This window comes from Poecilia formosa, unplaced genomic scaffold (genome assembly GCF_000485575.1).
Source record: "Poecilia formosa unplaced genomic scaffold, Poecilia_formosa-5.1.2 Scaffold6, whole genome shotgun sequence".
Lineage (NCBI taxonomy): Eukaryota > Metazoa > Chordata > Actinopteri > Cyprinodontiformes > Poeciliidae > Poecilia > Poecilia formosa.
Window position 1 is genome coordinate 3,944,751 of NW_006799945.1, and position 23,152 is coordinate 3,967,902.

The 23,152-nt window shown below is 38.6% G+C and overlaps 1 protein-coding gene across 4 annotated transcripts in view; it reads left to right on the forward strand.

Moving 5' to 3' along the window:
* Nucleotides 1-23,152, forward strand: part of LOC103149337 (bone morphogenetic protein receptor type-1B-like) — a 50,229-nt gene that overhangs the window by 26,224 nt on the left and 853 nt on the right. For 3 of the 4 annotated variants that reach the window (XM_007568440.2, XM_007568455.2, XM_007568463.2), the window contains 10 exons: nucleotides 6,090-6,373; nucleotides 16,961-17,120; nucleotides 17,956-18,058; nucleotides 18,512-18,614; nucleotides 20,050-20,143; nucleotides 20,224-20,368; nucleotides 21,167-21,359; nucleotides 21,436-21,733; nucleotides 21,819-21,994; nucleotides 22,110-22,240. In XM_007568440.2, coding sequence (XP_007568502.1) covers nucleotides 6,283-6,373; nucleotides 16,961-17,120; nucleotides 17,956-18,058; nucleotides 18,512-18,614; nucleotides 20,050-20,143; nucleotides 20,224-20,368; nucleotides 21,167-21,359; nucleotides 21,436-21,733; nucleotides 21,819-21,994; nucleotides 22,110-22,240 — 1,494 coding nt within the window. In that variant the 5' untranslated portion in view covers nucleotides 6,090-6,282. Of the gene's footprint in view, nucleotides 1-5,935; nucleotides 6,008-6,089; nucleotides 6,374-16,960; nucleotides 17,121-17,955; nucleotides 18,059-18,511; nucleotides 18,615-20,049; nucleotides 20,144-20,223; nucleotides 20,369-21,166; nucleotides 21,360-21,435; nucleotides 21,734-21,818; nucleotides 21,995-22,109; nucleotides 22,241-23,152 lie in introns of all 4 variants that reach the window. The other variant, XM_007568447.2, reaches the window with a different exon arrangement.

A 23,152-nucleotide genomic window follows, 5' to 3' on the forward strand; every position in this document is an offset into this window, starting at 1 on the left:
CAAGAAGAGGTGTGGGGAAAAAAACTCACGAATTATTCACTTTCAAATAAAATAAAATGTGATTATAATGCAGATAACCCTAACGAAAGAATCTCACAGGAATTTTGGAAAATGATGGGAATCTGTTTTAATTGAAGTTAGTCACACACGACTTATCTGAATGCATTCAGTATTTAATACTGAATATAGTATTAAGCACACTTCAAGAAAATCAATAAAGATTTTTTTGTTGTTTTCTTACTTTGTCAGCAGTAAACAAAAAAAGTGTTTAAAGTCCTCCACTTAGTTTTAGTTTATTATTTTCTAAAAACTTAAAAAAGAAAGTATCGAACTGACTCGAGATTAAGGTGGAATCGTTTTCATTGAATAAGGAAGCGTAAGCATAATCATAAGCTCGCTTTCTGTCAGAGTTTAGTTTACTCAACTTGTTGGAGGCTGTATGAATCGACATTTTTATGTGAATCACATTCTCCGACTTTTACAACTTGGCATACATAATTTATTTCTGTGTGTGTGCTACATGTGCAATTACTGGGTGCACCTTGTCTATCATCATGCGAATCAGAGCGCTATAAATTCAAGTTTGTACATGGCGCTATTTTCCTGTCTGCAACACAAAGTTAAAAATATTGCTGCTTTGCCTTAGACGGGTCAGATCTTGTCTCGGATCCTTTCGATCTGAAACACTTGTCAATCAGGTTCAAGATTTAATGTGCAGGGTTTCGACGAAGTCCTGGATCACTGCACAAGTTGTATCTTTAAACATTGATATTGGCAGAGAAAATAATCCAATAGCAGTGATTTCTTGTTTTGTCTCTTTGGATATGACGTCTTGACATTGTGCAGAAAGAGTCGATGAGTCAGACTGAGGGAGAAACATAGACAGGGTGAGGGAAGGAGGGGGGAAGCTTGCTGTGACGGCCTTTTCACTCTTCATGAATGGTGATCTTCGTCCCACTCAGCTTTCTTGGCGACTTCAAAGCATCAATCTCAGCTGAGTGATTTGCCCTGCTTTGTGGGAATTTTGAATATTCAACAGGACCTCTGTCTTCCCATGTGAGCCAGTGGATTGTTGTTCTGTAGATTTCCCTGCTGGTGTCTTTGGCTTCGGAGCTACGGCTCTGTGATCTATGGTTTTCCTCAGCACTTCTGCTTTAATATTTTTATATTGATTCAGCTGAACTCCAAGCAAACACAGAGAATTAATAAAGGTGCTACATTCTTCTTCATCCCTACAGGGACTTTATGCTTCGATATTGTGCTTACGTAAATTCATTCAATTAAAAATAAAGTTTTAGTCCTGCTTATAACATCAACTTGTAGTTTAGTCAAAACCAGAGGAAATGTTAATAGATTGTAATCCAGCACACTGTTTCACCTCTATTGGTTTGGTCCATCCAGACCGCTCATATCATCAAGAACATGTTTACTCTCTCTTGCCAGACTTGCATCTAAAAATGAAAAAAGGAGAAGCAGTTCAGTTTTAATGTGCAGCATAGCTGGAACAGAAAGCTGGGTGTGTTTTCAACTTTCGATCACTTGGGACTATCTTTTTATTTTATTATTAATATTATTATTTTTTTTTACATATATGGAAAAATCCCCAGAAATGTCCCAAACATCACAGTACCGGTGAAACATATTTAAAGTGTTAGGTTTTTATCATTTTAATCAATACAATACAGTTCAGTTTATTATTTTTTTTAACTCAATTAATAAAGGTTCTCCTTGAGCATTTTCTGTGACAGGTTCTGTTCATTACATACATTCCAGTCTAAATTCATTCAGTCTAATTCAGTGCAATGCAATACAGAAAGAGCAGTACTTCACAGCAATGGTCCCCAACTCTGGTCCCCAGGGCCCACTGTCCGTCTCGCATGTTTGAAATGTTTCCCCACTCCAGCACAGCTGACTCAAATGATTGCATTACCTTTTTTTTTTTTTTGCATGCCTGCAATTGTTACAAAAGCTTGTTAATGACCCATTCATTTAAACCGGGTGTTCAGCAGCCGGGAAACGCCTAAAACATGCAGGACAGCATGCCCTGAGGACCAGGGTTGGTGACCTCTGCTTTGCAGTGCAGTGCAATACGCTACAGAACATTACAGCTCGATTTATTCTGTCCTGTAGTAACACAGTTCAGCCTCAGCAGACTGTCACCTATGAAGAAAACCAGTTGATTGCACCATGTCTTCATTTTGAAGGCCTCCATCCTGAGCAAGCAGTTGGTGACAGTAGAGAGGAAGGTTTGTCTTTTATTAGAAAGAAACCTCCAGTAGAACCAGATTCACTCTGAGCCTCCACCTGCTATAATCAGCTTTATTTGTTTCCCTTCCCCCCTGCTTTTAAAGTAGCTTGTGATTTCTTTTTCTTATAATTGTGGCAAGCTGTGCTCTTATTTTGCTGAACTTTACATATGAAATACAATAATAGGCGCATAAATGGTCAACCAAAACCTCTGGTCTGAAGCCTAAACCATCATTACACCATATTGTCCAGGTCTTGGACATGAAAATGGAGGCATATTGTTCAGCATGAGCTTGAAAAGCAAAGCAGGGAAGTGGTGTAAAAATGTTAAACTAAAATCTGGAACTTAAGAAAAAAATGTCCTGCTAAGATCTGACACAGAACCTTAGACAAGTGTTACCTTTCAGTTTAGCATCTATGGTATAATAATCTCAATGAGATTTTATTCATAGTAGTAATGACAATGTTGAATGCAATAATTGATTGGACTTCGTTTGAAAGATCCAACACAGGCAACCGATTCAGCATCTTTTATGTTTTAGAATTAAATTACTTTAAAAAGTATGCTGCTGATGTGTGAAAATATAGCTGTTTCTGGGCAGGACTCTGAGGTTTAGGATCCTAACAGTGCCTCTAAGCCTTCTTGTAATCTGTCAAAAACAAGTGATCTCAATATGCCAGAAGCTGTCCATTTACGACGACAAGGTTAATGCTCCTTATTTTGTGATTTTTTTATTATTTTTTTTTTCTGACGGGCAAAACCTAAAGTCTGATCTTTATCCTGTTGGATGATGAACATCACATTGAACCATTCGATCTAGACAGCTGTGATGCCATGCTAATAATCTACTCTTCAGGAGTCAATGACAGCAGATTTAACTGTGAGCTGCTGAAAATCCTCTAGATTTCACAGAGCATAGGATCACTTTAGCTCCATCTGAAACTTTGTTCATGATACGCATTCCATCTCTGCACAAGGTAATTCCATCATCTGTGTCTCGCCACGGCTTTTTGCTTAACAGGTTAGCGCTGACTTTTCTCAGTCATCCATCTCATTTTTCTAGCTGTGTGATGGAACATGTGTTTGGCCTTTTAAAGTCCTTTCTGAAATGAAGAACTTAAAAAATTTCCATGGTGCATTTCAATACCGGCACAAGTGTTCATGTAGCATCTCCGTTTCAGAGGCAAATATTTTTCTTATGCAATGGAGATAGACTTCTTTAAACACTTAAGTGGTATTATTTGAACTTTTTTTACTGTGACAGGCTAGAATTTGTAGTGCACGTAATCTACAGAACAAACTGAAAATGACCTCCACCGTTTCTCTCAAAGCGAAGGAGCCAAAGTAATATATCAACAACTGCTCTGATAGCTCAAAGCCAGGCACTGAGGACCATGAAAATGCATTTTACACATTTTTCTTGTCTACAGCAGACATAGTTCACCTCAATGTGCGTCGCAGCTGCAGCACAGTATTTCTGTTCGGCTTTTGCAATAATAAATTGGCCTCAAAATTATCTCTGGGGCAAGAAAAAGTTACAAATTGAGCAACCCTACATCAGTGGGGTTTTTTTTAAACTCTTTATTAATGAATCAGCTTTAGAATATTAATTATACATTTGCTAAGCCCTCACAGATAAGAGACGGTGTATTGAGGTAGAAAGCCTCCCATGTCTTTCCTGTTTATTAGAATTTTTGTATTTTTATTTGATGCAGAAAGAAAGTTTTTGTTGTTTGATGTATTATTTGTTTCAATGTGTTTTTTTTTTGTTGTGCTCCTTTATTGTTTTGTAAAACACCCCAAATTGCAGGTGCTAAATGTGTTCTTTGTTGCACCTGATCTACAGTCTAAATACTCTCTAGGCTTTTTTACAAAATGATTTAAAAGGTTGTGTTTTATCTCACTAAGAAGAAATTAAAGCACAACTAATCATCTTGAAAAGCACCTTCATAAATTAACCAGTTTGAAGACTTTTTAACTAATCTTGTGACAACAGATGTGCTTTGCTGTTTAAATTCTAACCATTAACTAGAGGCAAAGAAAATGGGAAGGGGAGCGGTAATTTGCCTGAAAATAGGCCTCACAACCACCGTGTCCCACTTGCAACCCCCCTCTGTGTGGTGGCGTGACCCCCACCTGCAGAGCCGGCCACTCCACTGAACTTTCCCGGCCCCGGCCTCTGGGCCGAGTGGGCTGTCGCTCCGGAGAAGCTCCACGCTGGGCATTTGATGGAGCGCAGAAGAGTGTGTGAAGTGCACTGACCCATTCACATCGCTCCCCATGCACCGAGACCCAGAATAGGCTGACTTATCATACGTAGCACACGGCTCTGCACAAATCAGACGTGACAGTTACAGGACTGGTGGAGCTCCAGAAGGGAGAGGTGACTCCTGGGGGCTGCAGTTCCCACCCAGTAGGTGTGTAAGAGGGGGCAGGTGGTGGGTAGAGACGCCCATATGGTGGTTGTTGGTTTATTCTCATATCGGCACGTTTTTCACTTTTGTTTTCCTCTTAATGCTTGATTCAGAATGCTGCAAGGGAGAAAACATGTTTATGGTTTGTGTGGTTGTTGTTGGGAGCTTGATCCAATCTGTCAACTTGCTAATTGTTGTAATTTGTAGCGCGCATAAATTGTTCTCCGGTGGAATTTGTGCCTGCGGTTCTACTGTTTCTAGCAGAGTTTGGTTGAGTTTTACTTGCTGGTGCTGGATTAGTGTGAATTTGCCAGAGCCGAGGCTGTGCCTGGGGGTGTTGGCTCTAATCGCCTCTAATCACCTGACGTGTGACGGCCTGATCCCTGTTGCATTTTCACCCCTCACTGGCCCGTATGAAGAACTTAACACAATTCAGCCCACATATGAACTATAAAATCGCACACTCGGGTGCAGATTAATACACGGCATTTGGGGTTCAAAAGACATCTGTGGGCGGCTTTAGTTCAATAGCCACACTAAGATGAGCGAGGGTCATGGAGAGCTTGAAACCCTTTTCTGTTTCATTCATTGCATATGATTGGAATTTAATTTGGACATAATGCTTTATACATGAAGACAGGGGATGGGAATGTAAACAAATTCAATTGGAAATAGACCAGGAGACAAAAAGTGCACAATTAACTTTCAGGCAGTTGTTACAGATTTAGGTGAACAAATGTGTAGTGTTGAAATCCACTTCAAAAATTTGAATTACAAATAATTATAATGATAAATTCCAGAAATGCCACAAAAGACAAAAGTGTTCATACAAATAAAGTTTATCCTTGTCATAATGGTGTTGTACCCCTGTTTAATAAACTTATTGGTAATTCTAGTGTAACCAGGTGACCATTTGGGCCCCCTCTCCCATCCACTGTTATATTACGGAGTGGAAACAGAAGAGTTTTGGAGAGCTGAACTCTAAACTGGATTTTGCCTCTTCTTGGCATCAGTCAGACTTTTTGTGCCTCACAGGACTAATACCAGTGGATTTAACCAGATTCTCTGCACATTTTCTTTGAAGTCCTTAGGTCCACATAAAGTTTTCACGTCCTTTCGTGAAGGTTTTACATCTGTAAGCGAGTTTCACGCGTCATTCATTTTGTAGTCAACTTCACTACCATGCCTCAGTTCCTTTTTGCTACGTCTGCTTCGTTTCATTTTATCTGCCTTTTTCAGTTTGCAATGCATTTGTGTGTGTATGAAATAACAGAGAGGACATGTGTGGATATACTCAGCTGTTGCCTCTGCTGTGAAGCTGCCACAGAGCTGGACGAATAACTCAGTGAGAGAGCAGCGAAGTAACACCCTCCTCTCCCTCCTCCTTCCCTTTTGTCCCAATCTTTCTCCATATCTGTCTCTCCCAGGCTGTCAGTGTGGAGGATTGCTGCAGGCTGCGAGGCAACTGTGAGAAGTTCCTGGGAGCGCTGAGAAGTAGAGTGGGAGAGGAGAGGGCTCGAACCTTTTCACATAAAGGATAAAAAAAAAAGAAAGAAAAAGCAGACCTTCTTGAGCAGGAGGCAGCACCTCTGGGTTTGGGAGGAAGCCGGAGCTGGCAGGATGGTTGTGGTGGTGTGGCTGTCTGCAGAGCGGGCCTGGCAAGCTGTTGTTTTGGTGGCTGGACTTGCATCTCTGAGCTGTGGTTCTCATGGTAAGTGTCACACAGAAAAACATCTTGTAACTCCTCTGTGTTTATGCTTGCACCATTGCTGTTACAAATGAGGTAGCTCTCTTTTTGAGCTTTGATATGCGTTCTTTTGTGAGACTCATCATCCTGATCATGTTTTCTCTTGTTTTGCTGGACATCACAATGAGCCGACAGGTTGATTGTTACTTCTGGGAGGTTATCTATCAATTTCTCTCTTCTGGTATTAATGAGGGATAAACTCCATGATCTGAACCCCTCTAATTATTTAAGGATGGACACTCGGTTTACATTGAATGCCAATATGTCACTGTGCTCTAGAGGCTTATGACACCTTAAAAATGATTATTTGCCCTTGAAAAGAGAAAATGATCTTGTTTTCAAAATGACTAAACTGGGCCCTGGAATTTTGTATTTTATAGCCACATATCCATCCGAACATAAATCATTTGTACTCGACATTCAATGAAACTCAAATCTTCAATAGAATTAATTTCTCCTGCATAGAAATTAATAACTTTTTTTTATTATTCAGTAGAGAAACTTTGTTTTGAACTACAAAGTACAGATGTTTTGTAGATTCATTAGTCAAAAAAATAAATAAATAAATAAATAAATAAAGAGTGAATCTCCCGAGAGAAGAATATTATTGTTTGCAGCGATGCTCACACAGTTCCACGCCAGGTCGTAAAATTATCATTTGGGCTCCACATGTTCCAACAAACGCAAAATGTTTATAGACGTTCCCATAAAAAGATGAACTGGGACATTTGGGCCTGTGACTCTTTGCTTTCTCGTTCTGTTCTTTGTGTAAGTTGATTAAAATCTGTAAAACATTTAAAAATCTTGTTTTTAATGCTTTTTATCTCATTAATTTAATTTCCCTTCTGTTTTACTTAATTTCATTTCTATTATGTTTCATACTTAATGAGCTGTACCTCATTTTATTCTTCTGATAATCCTTAATGATCCAGTTTCCAACGTTTTCTTCACTTGTCAATTAGCTTCTTTCCTTTGACTCTTCAAGATATAAAAGCTCAGCAGGGTTCAGATAAAGTTGGTGAAAAATGTTGGAAATAGTGATATCGACCTGCATGTTACGATAAGCATAAATTCACGGCTTGCACAAAGGCTCTCTGTGCTGAAATTGTGTCAAAACTAAAGACCAGCTGTAAAATCCCAGACTGACAGTGTGGCTCTGAGCTAAATGTAACTTTCACAGTTGGTCAAGAAATACCTCAGCTGCTGATGAATGCTCCTTCACAGAATCTCCCAATCTCTTCTGGATGGACCAAAGTAAGAGCTGAAACTCTCAGTTGGGTCTGAAACTCAACAGCCACCCAAATATATCAAGAATGTGGAAAAAATAGCTCAAAAGAAACATTGATTTCCACTTTCCCAGCAACAGCTATGGGAACCAGTGGAGGATGAGGCTTATATTTTTGCCTTTGCTGACTAACAAATAATATGGGCTAAGGATCTTAGATTTCTTTGCAAAGTTGGATTCCACCATGTTTCTTTGTGATCCGATCTTCAAAAGGTCACCCTAATGAGCTAAACATGTGGGAGGTTGCCATAAATCTGGGCAGCAAGGTCAGTTTGCCACCTGTTTCTGTAACCTGGTGAGGTTCACTGAAAATAGATGAATGCCAGCCCAGTCATTCAGAGGTGGTGCAGCACAAAACTAAAACATTTGCTACCCCAGCCTGGTATTATCTTTAGTTTTTTTCAAATCAATTTCTCTCATTCAAAATGTCAGGCTATGAGATAATCTGTGTGGGTTTTGTAAAGGGGAAACCAGCTGGTTATGAACCCTTAATGCTTTGACCTGCCAATTTTGTCTGATTGTGATTTCTTTTTAAGCGCTCCAATGAAAAGAAAAAACCCATAAAATTGCATTTTGAAAGCCTTCCCCCCTGTGAGTGGTTTTTAAAACCTCTGTCAGGAGAAAACTACATGTCACACTGCATGTGTGTGAGAGTAGTTGCAGTTTTCACTGTTTTAAAACTTTGCCAAAATGTTTGGAATTGACATTTTAAACTCTTTGTTGCAGCTTATATAAGCAATTAGCATGGTTAGCTAAAAATCACTATAACAACAGTTTCGGTTTGTTTTCCTAGTGAATGTAGATCCTTTCCTCTGGTATTCCCAAAAGGCCACATCCCTTCCAAATCCAGCATGTTTATAACAGATGGAGATTGTAAACGCTCATGAGGATAAAAGAGAGAAACTTTGCAATTCAGCCTTCTTATTATTTGCTATATAGTCGTCTTACCCGCTTCACCTCAGTCTCAATCAACTGACATGCTCCAGTTTATTGTATTTTTTATTTTTTTAATTCCACACTTGTAAGCAGCTTTCCACGCCTTTTTGTTTTTAAATGTTTAAGTTTGGGACCGCCCAGTTACTGGTCAGGCCCAATCAAGCTGAAAAAATAATTGTTGCAGTCTCCAGGTGATTTTTTAGTAGCTACTTGACTAAATCCAGCAACTGCAAAAGTAAAAAAAGATCAGGTTTCTTTATCTCCTCCACTGTCCTGCATTGATCCTTGGCATCACATGTATGAGCAAAACTCACAGACCTCCTGTTTACAGAAGTGAAGTGTTTTTCTTTTTTTTCTTCACACAACTTTAAAATGTCTTTTGATATCTAGAGGCACATTGGATATAACTTTATCTGCAGGAGCGTGTTGTGTGTGTCCTGGATATATCTTGAATTCAAATTACAGGTGGGCTCAGATTTAGAGAGGTGTAAGATGACTGCCATCAGAGGTTCCAACTGAATCTCTTGAATCCAAAGCAAATATTCAAACTTTTCCGTACCAGTTGTTGGGATTCTCTTAAATTACTATGCGACTTTGATACTTCCTTTCGAAGATGCGTGTGGAAGTTGGTGTTATGCAGCAAGGTCAGAGTGCAGCGTGCCGCAGAGGTCCAGCGTTGCAACACGGCAGCAGTTGGTCTTCAGCAGCACTGGGCTCCTTCGGCCTTCTGTGAGCTGCTTCCTGTCAGGATGTCAATATGGTTCCCCTCACACAGAATCTGATCCTAGTGCAGATGTGCTTTTCCAGCAGTCAGTCTAGCCTTGAAGGAAAAGCTTTGCATGGTTGTTCTGTACTAACTCATGTTTGCAACATTCCTAAATCTGCATTGTGAACCTCCAGATTGGTTTAATTCTTGTGCCCCTTTTAAGTTTTTGCTTTTTGTGTCAGACATAAATGTGTAATCATATTTTAAGCAGATACAAATAATCCGATTAAATAGGATAAGCAATCTTTCAAGTATTTATTTAACGCATTGGGGGTGGGAAAGCATTCCAAATCAACCAGGCCTAATGCAAAAGTGTAATCTCCATACTTGGTAAACAGTGAATTAACAATAAATAACCACTTTTTTTGTTGCATTTTACCAGTTACACACTTCTCTGATAACTGGCTTACTTGTAAAATCAGGATATTACTAAAATAAAACCTGTTTAGAATCTTAAAGTAGCCATAAAGATCTCAAAAGCAACACAGAAGTCAGACATTATTCTCACAAAGCGTTTCTCAAACTTGAGGACCACTTAATCAATTTAACTAACACTCACAGACCACCTAACTTGATATGTCCCCACAGTAACATAATATGTTAATATATACAACCTGAAATGAAAATACTAGTCTCTTTATATTAGTCTCTTTATGTACTTATTGTTGTTTTCTTTGTTCAACCATGCTGTTTGGTAAATGTGAATGGCCACCAAAGCCACGAGTCCACTCAGGGCATTTTGAGTTATTTACAAATACTGAAAGTGTGGATGTCAAACACATGAAAAAAGCCCTAAATGTATTAATTAACATTTAGGGTTTTTATAATCTATTATCACAACAAAAGAAAAATAAAGTTGGTTTGCCGGAAACAAAAATCTTCTTCTGCATCATTAAATATAAAATTACCCACCAATTTCTGTCATTTGTATTTATCTATTGTATTTAACTAATTAAATTAAATTAAATTAATTACATTTTCAATTTAATTTAATTACATTTTCAATTAACTTGATGAATCATTTTTGATGAGGTAAAAATAACAATAGCCGTTTACGTGTGAGCAACAAGTAAAGCCATAAAGAACAGTTCCCACCAACCGAGACTCATTCCTGGAATAGAGCCGTCAAAAGAACTGAATTACTCATGAATGACATCAGCAGCAGGTAGGTATGACTCCCTCTGATTATGTTTATTCCTGACCTTGAGTCTTGAGTTTTTCTTTAGCGTGACCTGGTTTTAAGCCACTTATCCATAATTAATTTTAAAGACAATTCTTTGGTAAACTACCTGACTGAGTAGCACTTTGAGCTCACATCACGCCAAATGAGCAGTTGTTTACATGCAGTATCTTGCGGACCACTAGGGGGCACACGTGGACCACATAAATCTTCAAAATAACAGTGGAAACATGTAAAATGATGGTCAGGAGAACAATGTCTTGATTGGGAATAATGTTTTTTTTACGTACTATTTTTCATTCAAATATAAATATTTATTTCAAAACTGATCCTCCTTTTACATTGTTCTACTGTCTTTTGAGAGGTGGTCGTCTCTCCTGCCAGAAACAAACTTCTTGGTAAACTGAAAATCATTTTAAAACTCAGTCGGAAGGTATCAATAATTTTGGCTTAGTTATGAGCAGTAAGAATGATGTTCTTGGAGCTGGGGTTTAATATTTTCCCACATGTTCAAAATTTTATTGTTTCGCACTTTCAAACTCTCAGCTCTTATTTTCAGTTTTCCCAGTAAACTGAAGTTTATCTTATGGAAATTTTTGTGCGTAAAGATAGAAGTATATACCCTTTTTCTTTTCTATGAGAGGCATTGTTGTTGGCTAAAGTAACATACTGTGGTGAGACTATGGCTGTAGTCTTTCAGTATATCTGTAATGAACCCCAGCATATTGTGGCTTTTTTCCAGTAAGTCCAGACCACACAGACAGACAGAGGAGCAGGGAGGTGCAGTGATGGGAATTGTGGGGAGACAATGTATAAAAAAAAAAAAATATCAGAGAAGATGGGATCAAAGTTGCGTGTTGAATCTCACAGCAAAGTGCAGAAAAAACAGCATCTTTGCTTTTTGTGTTCATAATTGTGTCTGAAAGACAGAAACTTAAGAATAAGGGTATTTTGTCAAATAATGATACAATTGAAACATTTTTTTTCAATAATTCAATCTTAGATTAGATTTTATTTACATGTAAGATGATATATTTGTGTTATCGTTTTGCATGTATTGCCAGATTGTTATGGCTTACAGCTAATGAAACCCAAATTCAGTTACTATATAAATTACTGAAGACCAGTACATCCATGTACTCTCCAGATGCATCTCACTGTCTGCTGGACAACTTAGTCAGCAGTCTTTATCATAATTATCTCACTCATAATAATATAAAAAAATATATCTGGTCTTGTAACATTTCAGTTATCTGAGGACTTAAGTATTGGGACTTAAGTGGCTCTATGTCATAATCACTAAGATTACCAAAAAAATAAATAAAAAATACCGTTTAGAATAAGTAACCTTTTCCATGATATTTCAATTTGAGATGCAACTGTGTGCACAGTGTAATCCGTTTTTACTCATTGCTTATTAGTTTGCAGGTCTTATTTTGCTTTGAATATGCCGTCTGTGTTTAAGTAAACATTTGTTGATGTAGCAACTCTGTGCAGCATTTACATCTATGCGCCACATTTTCTCCATGAAAACTGTGTGAATTCCTGAAAGTTAGACTTTGACTTTGGCACAAGAATGCAATGTGGTGCAGGGTCAGCGACACAAAGATCCCTTTGTGGGTGGTTGTAGCCTTCTGGCGAGGCAGGCCGGTCTCACCAGGTAGACGGGGGGGAGAGAACAGGTTGAAGGAAACGGCATGATGGAAACGGATGACCCAGAATGGCAGCGAGACGGCGTGGAATGCGCTTTCTTGTATGATGTTTGCACATGTGTAGGTGTCTCATGTGGCAGAGGTTCTTTGAAGCCTGTAGGGGGGTGGTTAGGAGGAATGGTAGTGCGATGTTAGGGTGGAAGAGGATGCATGGCCCTCCTGCAGGCTGGGTGTGACCCCGGTGGAGTCGGGCTGAACTCTGGAGGCTCCGGGGAAGATGCCTCCTTTGAGGAGGTTATTTATTATGGCCACCTGGAGCAACTTATCTCTTCTTCCCTCTCATGTTTGCCTCGGTACCTTTGGTGATCAGCGATCGGTCTGTCTTAAAGCTCACAGATTAAGCAGCTGCTGCTCGAGTGAAACAGTGCTGTTAATGGGAGCACTTTATAGAGCTTTTTTTATTGACCTAAAATCCTCCTGCCGACATTTCGTTCTAATCTCTGGAAACATTAGTCATGGCATCGATCTCTAATTGTTAACTTTATTGACTGCTATTGTCTGTGTCTGAACTAAAGCTCTCTGGAACATACCAACAAATCCTGATAGTTATGTCATTAAAGGTAAAATAGCCCCCATCAGTATAGCTAAGGTAAAATATTTTTCTGTGATTGTGCAAAAAAAAAAAAAAAAAAACCTCCAAACAAAAAAAGAAATGTTGATCACATGGCTGCACCACCTGAACTGATCTTTGAAAAAACAATGGGCTTGTTTATGAATCAGAGCTGTGAGCTGTTTTTTTTTTTTTTTGCTTAGTATGCTTACACATTGCAGTCTAGTTTGGGAGCAGTGATACCATTATTGTTCTTTATCTGTACATTTTTTCCTTTCCAAAATTACCATGTTGTGGGTCCCAATCTGAAATATAAAAGAAAAAAAAGTCTGACCTTTCCACTAAATAAACGGAGTAAAATGGATCCTATGGTATTCACAGGATCCATAGGATCCTGTGATCCTATGGATCACTTCAGACTCTCTCAGACTTGAGAGAGTCTGAAGCCCTAGACTCTCTCAAGTCTAGGGCTTCAGAGTGGGTGGTGGCTGTGGCGTTGGGGACCACAGCCACCACCCACTCTGAAGCCCTAGACTTGAGAGAGCATCTCAAATCCAGAAATGCTTGAGACGCCCTCTATGCTGTAGTTCCAACACAAAATATAACTTAAAATGCAGAAACACAAACTGCTTTTGCACTACCACTAACCCACTCTGCTCTTGGGGTTGCAGCCAATCAGTACCACGAAAAATAAACGCTGCTCCTGGATTGGCTTCTCTCCAAACGGCAGCCAGTAGCGTGTCCAGTAGCGTTGCACCTAGGTATTCTAGTTTCTTTTCATCTTGACATGCTCTATTGAATAAATCTGAATTTTCCACAAATAATTTGGAGTCGCATTCTACAAAAAAATCTACAAATAGGCGAATCCACAAATACTGAACTTCAAGAAAGGGGTTCAATGTCTTTTCTTTTTAAAAATGGTGTGATATTGTGTTCAGTCTAATTTGAGCCAATCAATTTGTCATCCTGTGTCCACGGCTTCGACCCACATGTCTAAATGTTACACCACAGAGCAACCCTTCAGACCCTCTTGTCTTTGAAACATGAGATATGCTCACTGGACTCGCACAAGAAACTCTTTGTCACGCATTCATCAATTTACTAATTATCAAATTATCTTCACTCAGGAACTGTTGGTTGCATTATTGACTCTCGGTTCATATTGAAGTGAAGGTTTTTTTTTTTCCCATAGAGAGAAGGACAGACGAGATCATTAACCAAACTGTATTTGGAGATACAGAGACGAGAGCCAAGGTAACAGGAGCACATAAACTGTGAAGGTTTACAGACCCGCTGACGATGACGCTGAGCTACAGTTCCAGTTCCTGCAGCAGGAATAATTCACCCATCTTCCATGCTCCAAATTTCCCAGAGTTTGACCATGTTTGTGTGCTACATCGCGTCGGCGTTGAGGAGCCGCCTGTGGAATGCGTGGGGGACACAGATATGGTTTCAGGATGACCTTGAGTGTGCCACGCCGCAGACATAGCAAATTTAAAGCTATGTGAGTGTTTAGGACAGGAGTGAAGGGAAAAAGAAAATAGTGTGTGTGCGCACTTTTTCAGGTGCACTAAGACTGTATTTCCTATTTTATTTAAATTTTATAGATACATTCAGGTAACAATTAGTGCATTCCCTTAAAATAAATACATCTTTTACTGTAAAAGCATAATGTATAATTAACTAAAATTTCAAATTCAAGTATCTAATTTGAGTTCTGGTTAAAAGTATTTTTTTTATTTTTTTGTTACCATTCCCACTTTATCTGAATCTTGATCAAGGTACAGACAATTCTGGTCAGACCATGCGTCTTTGACTTTTGACCTGTCAATTTCAAAAGTTTGTCCCTTTTATTATTTCATAAAAGCTACAAAATCAGATAACATAATGTATCTGCTTTGTTAAATATGTCTTTCCTTTATTAACCTCAAAACAACGTGCATGAAACATGCATCTTTATCGAAGTGGGAGTTTTAAGCTTTGAACCGTTTAACAGTGAAGGAATCAGATTTTTCAGTGAATGACCTGCTTACTACAAGTCAGAAGTGTTCATAACCTTTGAATACTTGCCTCTGACATACAAGCAAAAATAAAAAAGTAAAAACAGCATTTTTATTTATTTATTTATTTTCAGAAAATCCGAATAGGAGAGATGGAGAAACCAAGGTTGCTATTAGGGAGGATCTGAGCTGCTTCAAAAACTTCCCCTCTGACTGAAACAGCAGCACAAATTACACTGAATGGATACAGAGTTGCGTTTAAAGAATGTTCAGTCTGTTTATACCACTCTTTGATTACATAGTTCTCTGGAGATTTACTTACCGCTCGTATTCAGTAGCTGCTGCTCTGCTGTCAGGCTGCTTAGATCCGCTTACACCCGGGATAATGAAACCTGTCAAGGGAAACTTTTCTTACAAATGACTGACAGAGTCAAAATGAACATCCTTGATGTGTTGTGCAGGTCTTTTCTAAACAAAACTCCAGATTTTGAACTTGTATTTGTAACCGAGTGCTTCTGTCTTGCTTTTCGGCTCCGTGTGAAAGACCCCGGCAGACTAAAGAGAGCGAGGGAGTGAAAGTTAGACTTTCAGAGCGAGAAAGGCATCCATCTAGTGTGGCACAGAACTGTTCAGCTTCCTGACCACAATCGTCCTTAGGGATGAGCTGCTGTCAGAACTCGTTTTACTCTGCACAGAGGATCTGCATGCACCTGCAGTTGATAAAAAGAACAAAAAGAAGCATTCCTCCTTAATTGTGATTTTTAAATAGCAATTTCACTGTTTATTTCTTGCATGATAACCAATTTCTGATCATTTTCTTAGTTTTAGTTTACAGTTGGTCTTCTATGCTGCTATTGTTAGTTTGGCAGGTGTTGAACAAGATCTGAGTAAAACATTTGTCAGATTTAATCCAGAGAATCAGCTTTCATGTTATTTGAAGTATTCATCACACTATCCCCTTTCATATCTTCTCTGTGAACTTGTTAATGATCAGAACTGTACATTTGGAGACTAACTTTCCTGTGTCATTTTGTGTGATGCTGGACATCAGTGAAATTTCCATTACTATTCTTGGCTTTTAGGTACATGAATTAATGCATTTAGATTAGAACATGTTAAACAGTTAATCCACTCTTTGAGTCATTTTTTTCCCCATGTTTCAGCTTTTGGCTTACGACTTGACAGTGTAAAAGATTTTGTTTTTAATGTTGCATCTATTTGTGACATGATGTAAGTCAATAATTTGGATTTTTTTTAAAAAAAACCCTGGGGAGAATTTCATAAGTGTCTGTAATAGGATTGTCATTTAAATAATTTATTCTGAGTGTAGACAAAATACAGATAAGTTGCATAAGTCTACTGAGGTCAGAAAAATACTTGTTTTATTTAAAGTAATCCATTGCCTTTTGTTTTATTTAAATGATTGGTATCATAATGAAATGGCAAATGTTTGAGGTGTTTTGCTTAAAAGCCATTTTTCACCGTTACATAGAAGTAACAATTAAGTATCACTTAGATTAAGAGGAAACTTAGATGCAGATGCATTACAATAAATTACAAGGTAAAACTAACCTACTCCAATAAATCAAATTTAAAGGGGAAACTCTTACATTAAGTTATAGTAAACAAATATAATGTGTAAAGCAGAGGAACAATAAAAATCCTGATATTATTGATCGGATGTTATATCCTTTTTTCACATTTAAAAAAAAAAAAAAAAAAACTGGAACAATTATCACTATTAATGCAAATAGACTCTTGAAACATATCCCACTCTTTCATAAATGTACATATAAATGTAACTTTTTTAAAGAAAATGATTGAAGTAAATTAACTTTTGTATGAAAAGGAGGCTCTGTTCAAGGGCTTTAGTGCCTAAATAATCTGGTCTTTATCAGATTCTAAGATAAAATAAAACTCTGACGTGTACACAACAGAGATTAGACCGGACTATTATTAGTTTATAAAATACTGACGACACTTCAAAACCCTTAAATATGTACAAGATACACTATACTATAAAATGTTAAAAGGTAAAGCATACCTCTGTTGATGTGTCTTCTTCTGCCTCTCTCTTTTATAGTTTTTAGTATTTTTAAAGTATTTTTTTTCCCTTAAACAGCCAACCTTTTGGACACCATGCTACTGAGGAGTGGATGGAGGGAAGGATCGGACCGGCCCTCGGCGGAGAGCAGCAGCACCGCCATAGTTTCAGCCGAGAACACACTGCGGTGCCACTGCTACCCTCAGTGCCCCGATGGATCCGTCAACAACACCTGCATGTACGCTGGAGACCACACAGGAAAACGACATTACTCTATAATGAGCCTAATTACATGTATAATGTAAAAATTAGCTGTCCATCATTATTAGAAAGATGAAAATTGATGTTCAATCTTTGTGTGCAATAAATAGACGAAATAGCCTTTTTTTTTCAATCTTGTAAAATCTTTCTCACAGTAAAGAAGCTAGGAAACATCCAATACACTGTAAAGTTTCCATAAAAATTGTTCTAGTAATATTAACTTCAATTAGATTTAACCCTACCACCTTATTTGAAGGGAGTGTGCATGAGACTGACACAAGTCTGTCATAAACCTGACATAACACATCATGAACATGAATGACTCTTCATAAATATTTACGACTGTTGTCATAAAGTGTCATTTGGTAAATAATGACATTTTTAATGCAAAGGTGCACTAAAAGTTCGTCAAAAGTGTCAACTTGCATTATTTTGTAAGTAATGACACTTTTAATGCAAAGTTCCTTTAAAGCTTGTATAAAAAGTCCATTAAAATTGTCAACTTTGCATTAAAAGTGTCATTATCTACCAAATGACACTTCATGATAACAGTCATAAGCATTCACGAGAACTAGTTTTGTTCATAACAGGTGTTATGTCACACATGACAGTCTCATGCACATCCCTTCAAATACCAAAAAATCTAATTGAAGTTAATATTTTTGCCTTTATGTTATTTCTGAAGTTTTACAACAATTGAAAGTTCAGTTTATTAAATTATAATATGCATCAATCAAACTTTTATACATTTAATGTATAATACACTTGTAATTGTTGATTGTTCAGGTAATGTTTGTGTGCATTGATTTCAGGACCAATGGTTTCTGCTTCACCATGGTTACGGAAGAGGAGGGGGGTCATGCTGTGTTCAGCGCAGGTTGTTTGGCGCTGGGTGGCTCTGAATTTCAGTGCAGAGTAAGTTTTTATGCATGCATGTTTCAGAATATTTATCATGCATTCTTCATCTTCAGACACTGTTAGGTAATTTACTAAAGCTGACCAGGGCAACTGCCCATGTGACCTACATTATCAACCACCGCTGACCTACATCCAAATGAAAAAGTGGCACGATTTACAAGTTTCTGGTCAAAAGTTTGTCTTCAGCTGGTAGAGACATACTTTAAAGAATTTACAGCTGGAATTGTGGCCAAATATTGACTGAAATACAATGTATGCCAAATAATTTGTAAGAAGTCTCGTATAAACTATATATCCAAATGTGACAAAGTAAAGTTTTTACAAGGCACATACATTGTATTTCAGCTTCGAGATTTTTGAAAATAAATTTTATCAAAAATATTTCTAATATTCATCTTCTTTGCCAATTGCTATAATGTTAAAATATATATATTTTTAATGTTTTTAAAGGACACCTGGGGTGCACGCTCCTGGAGAGTTCTCAAGTGTTGCACGGATCATGACTACTGCAACATGAACCTGCGTCCAACGCTTCCGCCGCTCGTCACATCAGGTAGTTTGTCTCACACAGTGCAACCTGCCGGACTCTAAGGTTTTTAGAGTGGCTTCAGTTGGGCCAATGCTGGGTTGGTGATGGAAACTGCCAGTTTAAACTGTTACTAACCACAGTGTGTTGCTGGAGGGGAAATGGCTCCTGCTGCTCTGGAGAAGCAGAGGAGAGAGTGGCAGGTGGAGCAGAGAGTGCAGACTTGGCTTGTTTTCTCACTCTGTAATGAAAAGGACAGGCTCTCCCCAGGGCCTGCTTGAGTTTCTTGCCTCAGGACGGATGTGAGGTATATGTCCATCTGTCACTCCATGGCAAGCCAACACACACACACACACACACGCACACAAACGCCAGCATTCGTTCTCTTTCTACCTTTGTCAGAAACACTCAACGTTTTGCTTTTGCAAATACATCCAAGACTCTATTTTCTGTACAATGCAAACATTGGCCATCTGATTTCTCAGCGCAGCTGCAGATAAATAGAGCGTTGTGCTTTTGTTTGGGTGCTGGCAGGGCCGATCAGGCATTGTCCTGCAAAAGTGTTCATAACCTGCAAACTCTTTCACGTTTTATGCCTTTAAAACAACAAATTATTTTGTTGAGACCTTATGTGATAAATCAAAAGAGTAAGGTTAGCCCATAATCATGAAGTAGGAAGTGAAACATACATAATCAAGAAATATACTTCTTTGCATCATTGCTAAAGAATGTCCAAGAGATAGGAATATGTCTGCAAACTTAAATACTCATGGTTTTATTTAGATTTAGTTTGATTTTTTTTTTTTTTCAGTAAATTTGGAAAGACAAGAAAAAAACCAGCATCAGTTCTAATGGAAGAAGATGTTAAAAATCACATTGTGTGACATTTTTTAACATTGGTGTTATAAAAAAAAATGTTAAATTTGCACTTTTTGTGCTGCACAAGGGGAGTATTTATATAATATCTTTTTTTCAATGAAATAAATAACATCGGTCAAACTAAGTATATTGTGTTTTTAGTCCTTTAGCTGTTGTTTTCCATGAAGCATCTGCAGCTTCTTTAGTGTGTGTGTCTGTGATTGACAGCACCGAGACAGAAAGGCCAGAGCTCCGGAGCCGCTTCGGGCCCCTGGGGTTTTCTGCAGCGATGTTGCTGCGACACGCGATCCGTGGGATTCAGGAACGGGATGTGATCGATAACGGGCTGTGAAAGCACGGTGCGGGAGGTGGAAGGGTGGTGGTGGGGCGGGTGGGGGGTTGCTCATGAGTAAGACCGAGGGGGATTGAAGGGGAGTAGTTCGACGCTGCCACTCACAATTAGAAAGATTCTCAAGTTGATAAGAGAGAGTGTCATCCTCCATTAATCAGTAACATTCCACCAACCTTCCTCTGTGCTCATTTAAATCAAGGACAGAAATACATTTTTTTTTTTTTTACTCTTGTTTCATGTTTTTTCTTTCAGAATACGTGGACAGCAGCATCCAGTACATAGCCCTGTTCATTTCGGTGACAGTTTGCAGCATATTTTGTGTCGTTCTTGTCCTCTGCTACTTCAGGTACAAAATGCCTTTATGAACATTATAAACCAATACATTTATATTTGCTAAACCAATCCTTCTTTCCCTCTCCATGGCAGATATAAGCGACAGACATCGCGGCCGCCCTACAGTATCGACCTGGAGCAGGATGAGACATACATTCCTCCAGGGGAGACACTGAAGGATCTGATAGAGCATTCCCGCAGCGCCGGCTCCGGGTCTGGATCAGGACTCCCTCTGCTGGTAGCAAATAAAAACAGCGTCCTAAAATGTCTTGGCATGTTTAAGTGTAGGTTAAATTTGCTCATCTAGAAAGACAAAGGATATTTTCAGTGAGTGGTCTATTTAGATCCCGAGTGCTGTTGTAAGAAGAGGTGATGCAACCCAGTTGTAAAGAAGTCTTGTTTTGCATGATTTTCAAACCATTTCATCATAAAATGTTCATAAAATATTAATTGTAAGAGCCTCCAACTGTAACACAACTAATAGGAATCACCAAAAACATGCTTCACATTTTCAAAACCTTTTACAAATGAAAGTCTGAAAAGTGTCCCACACATTTAGGTTTAGTCGGCTTTACTCTGTGTTTTGGGTGCGAGTGAAAGATATATATATATATATATATTTAAATTGTGCTCTTGCCTTCTCCTGTCTAATTCCACAATGTGAACTCATATCAGAAACTGCCATTGGTACACATGCAACCAGATCCACATGTAGAATGGTCTAGTCAAAGCCCAAACCTAAAAGGCAAGTGAGAATCCAAAGGCAGACATAAAAACCCATGTTCGCAAATTCTCTCCAGGACTTTCTAGATGTGACAATCTTCTAGAGATAACTCTAAACAACTTGTAGCTGTAATTGCAAGAGAGCATTGACTCGGGGGAGCTTTAGATTTAAAAATGTTCTACCTTGTGTTTATTACAAAAAATAAATAAATACCCACAACATACATAGAAGTTTGTAATTATAACTCAACAAAATATGAAAACCGTTTGGAAGAAGCTGAAGAAAACGAAACTGCTTGTGTTCCGTCGAAAGGTTCAGCGGACCATCGCCAAGCAGATTCAGATGGTTAAGCAGATCGGAAAAGGCCGATATGGAGAAGTGTGGATGGGCAGATGGAGAGGTGAGAGAGTGGCCGTCAAAGTCTTCTTCACAACCGAGGAGGAGAGCTGGTTCAGAGAAACGGAAATTTATCAGACCTTCCTGATGAGGCATGACAACATACTGGGTAGGTCGACAGAACCCAGAGGGTTTTCTGCTGGCGCTTGCTCCTCCTCCCCTCATCCAGCCCATCTCGTCCGCAGGATTCATCGCAGCTGACATTAAAGGAACCGGCTCGTGGACTCAGCTGTACCTGATTACAGACTACCACGAGAACGGATCCCTGTATGACTACCTCAAGTCCAACACCTTAGACGTCAGCGCTCTGCTGAAGCTGGCTTATTCCTCCATCTCAGGCCTTTGCCACCTGCACACAGAGATCTACGGCACACAGGGCAAACCTGCTATAGCGCACCGAGACCTAAAGAGCAAAAACATCCTGGTGAAAAAGAACGGCTTCTGCTGTATCGCCGACCTGGGGCTTGCTGTCAAGTTTAACAGGTAGAAGAGTTGTTTCGATGCAGATTATTGGAAGGCAGAATAAATGCATCCTGAAGCATAATTGTGTTCTCATTGTGCCTTTCAGCGACACCAATGAGGTAGACATCCCTCCTAACCTACGAGTTGGGACCAAGCGCTACATGCCGCCTGAAGTGCTGGACGAGGCCCTGAACACGTCCACCTTCCAGTCCTTCATCATGGCTGACATGTACAGTTTTGGTCTCATTCTTTGGGAAGTGGTGCGGCGATGCACCTCTGGAGGTCAGAAAAAACGTACTTTAGTCATCAGAACTCATTCCAGTGTTTTTCTTTCTTTCTTTTTTTGTTTTTGTTTTGTTTTTCCTAATGATGACAGAGGACATTGACTTTCGTACAGGTGTTGTTGAAGAACATCAGCTGCCCTATCACGACCTCGTGCCCACTGACCCTTCGTATGAAGACATGAGGGAGGTGGTCTGCATTAAGAAGCAAAGACCTTCCATTGCAAATCACTGGAGCAGCGATGAGGTAACTATTTATGTTTTTGATTGCTATCAGCTGCCAGCCTCCAATTTAGTAATGCAAATGTGCATTCTGCTTTGGGAGGATTTTATGTTGGAAGTTAAGAGAAAGAAAGTGCTTCACTTTACCTAACCTCTAATTTTATTAAGTTGGACTTTAGCTCAAATAAAACCTTTTTACAGCAATAGCAACATGTAAAACTTTTATTCCTCCATCTGTGTTTCTGAACTCTTTATTCTTCCTACTCCTACGAAGGTCTGCAGACAAACTGCTGTTAGTACTTCAGTTTTAAGACGCTGATTACGTTCCAAGAACATATTTAGAATTACATTTTGTTTTAGGTTTAATGTGCGTTTATAATCTTAACAAGGATATATTTTTCAAGGTGCAGGATTTCACTTTGATATAAACCCTTTTTGTTAAATGTTATGTTTATTTTTAATTGGAGAATAACAAAATCACCACATTTTCTTTCAGAGGGAGATTTTTTATTTTTTGTTCTTTTAATTTATGCGACCATTAAATATTTGTTGTTAGAAGGTCGTATACAGCTATATCACCATTGTCATCCCTTGTAAAGATGTGAATAAAGGCTATAAAATAAATGAATCTTTTAGTGCTCTAGCACAATCTCTCACTTGAAAGAATACGGCTGTTCTCTAACATCTTTTATTACTGCAGCGTATTAACGGTGAGCTTCTGAGATTTTTTATTTTATAGTTTTTGCTTCTTTTATCATCCTTCTGTCCTTGCATGCTTGCCAGATAACCCTGGGACGTCTTCCAGCCTTATGTTGCCATACTGCTAGTTGTCTTAAGCTGTAAAGTTATTGTTCTAATTTTAGTAATTAGATGAGTAGATATTTTCCTGTTGCCATTTTCTGTCTTTTACTGCCATAAAAGAAATGTTTCTTTTAAG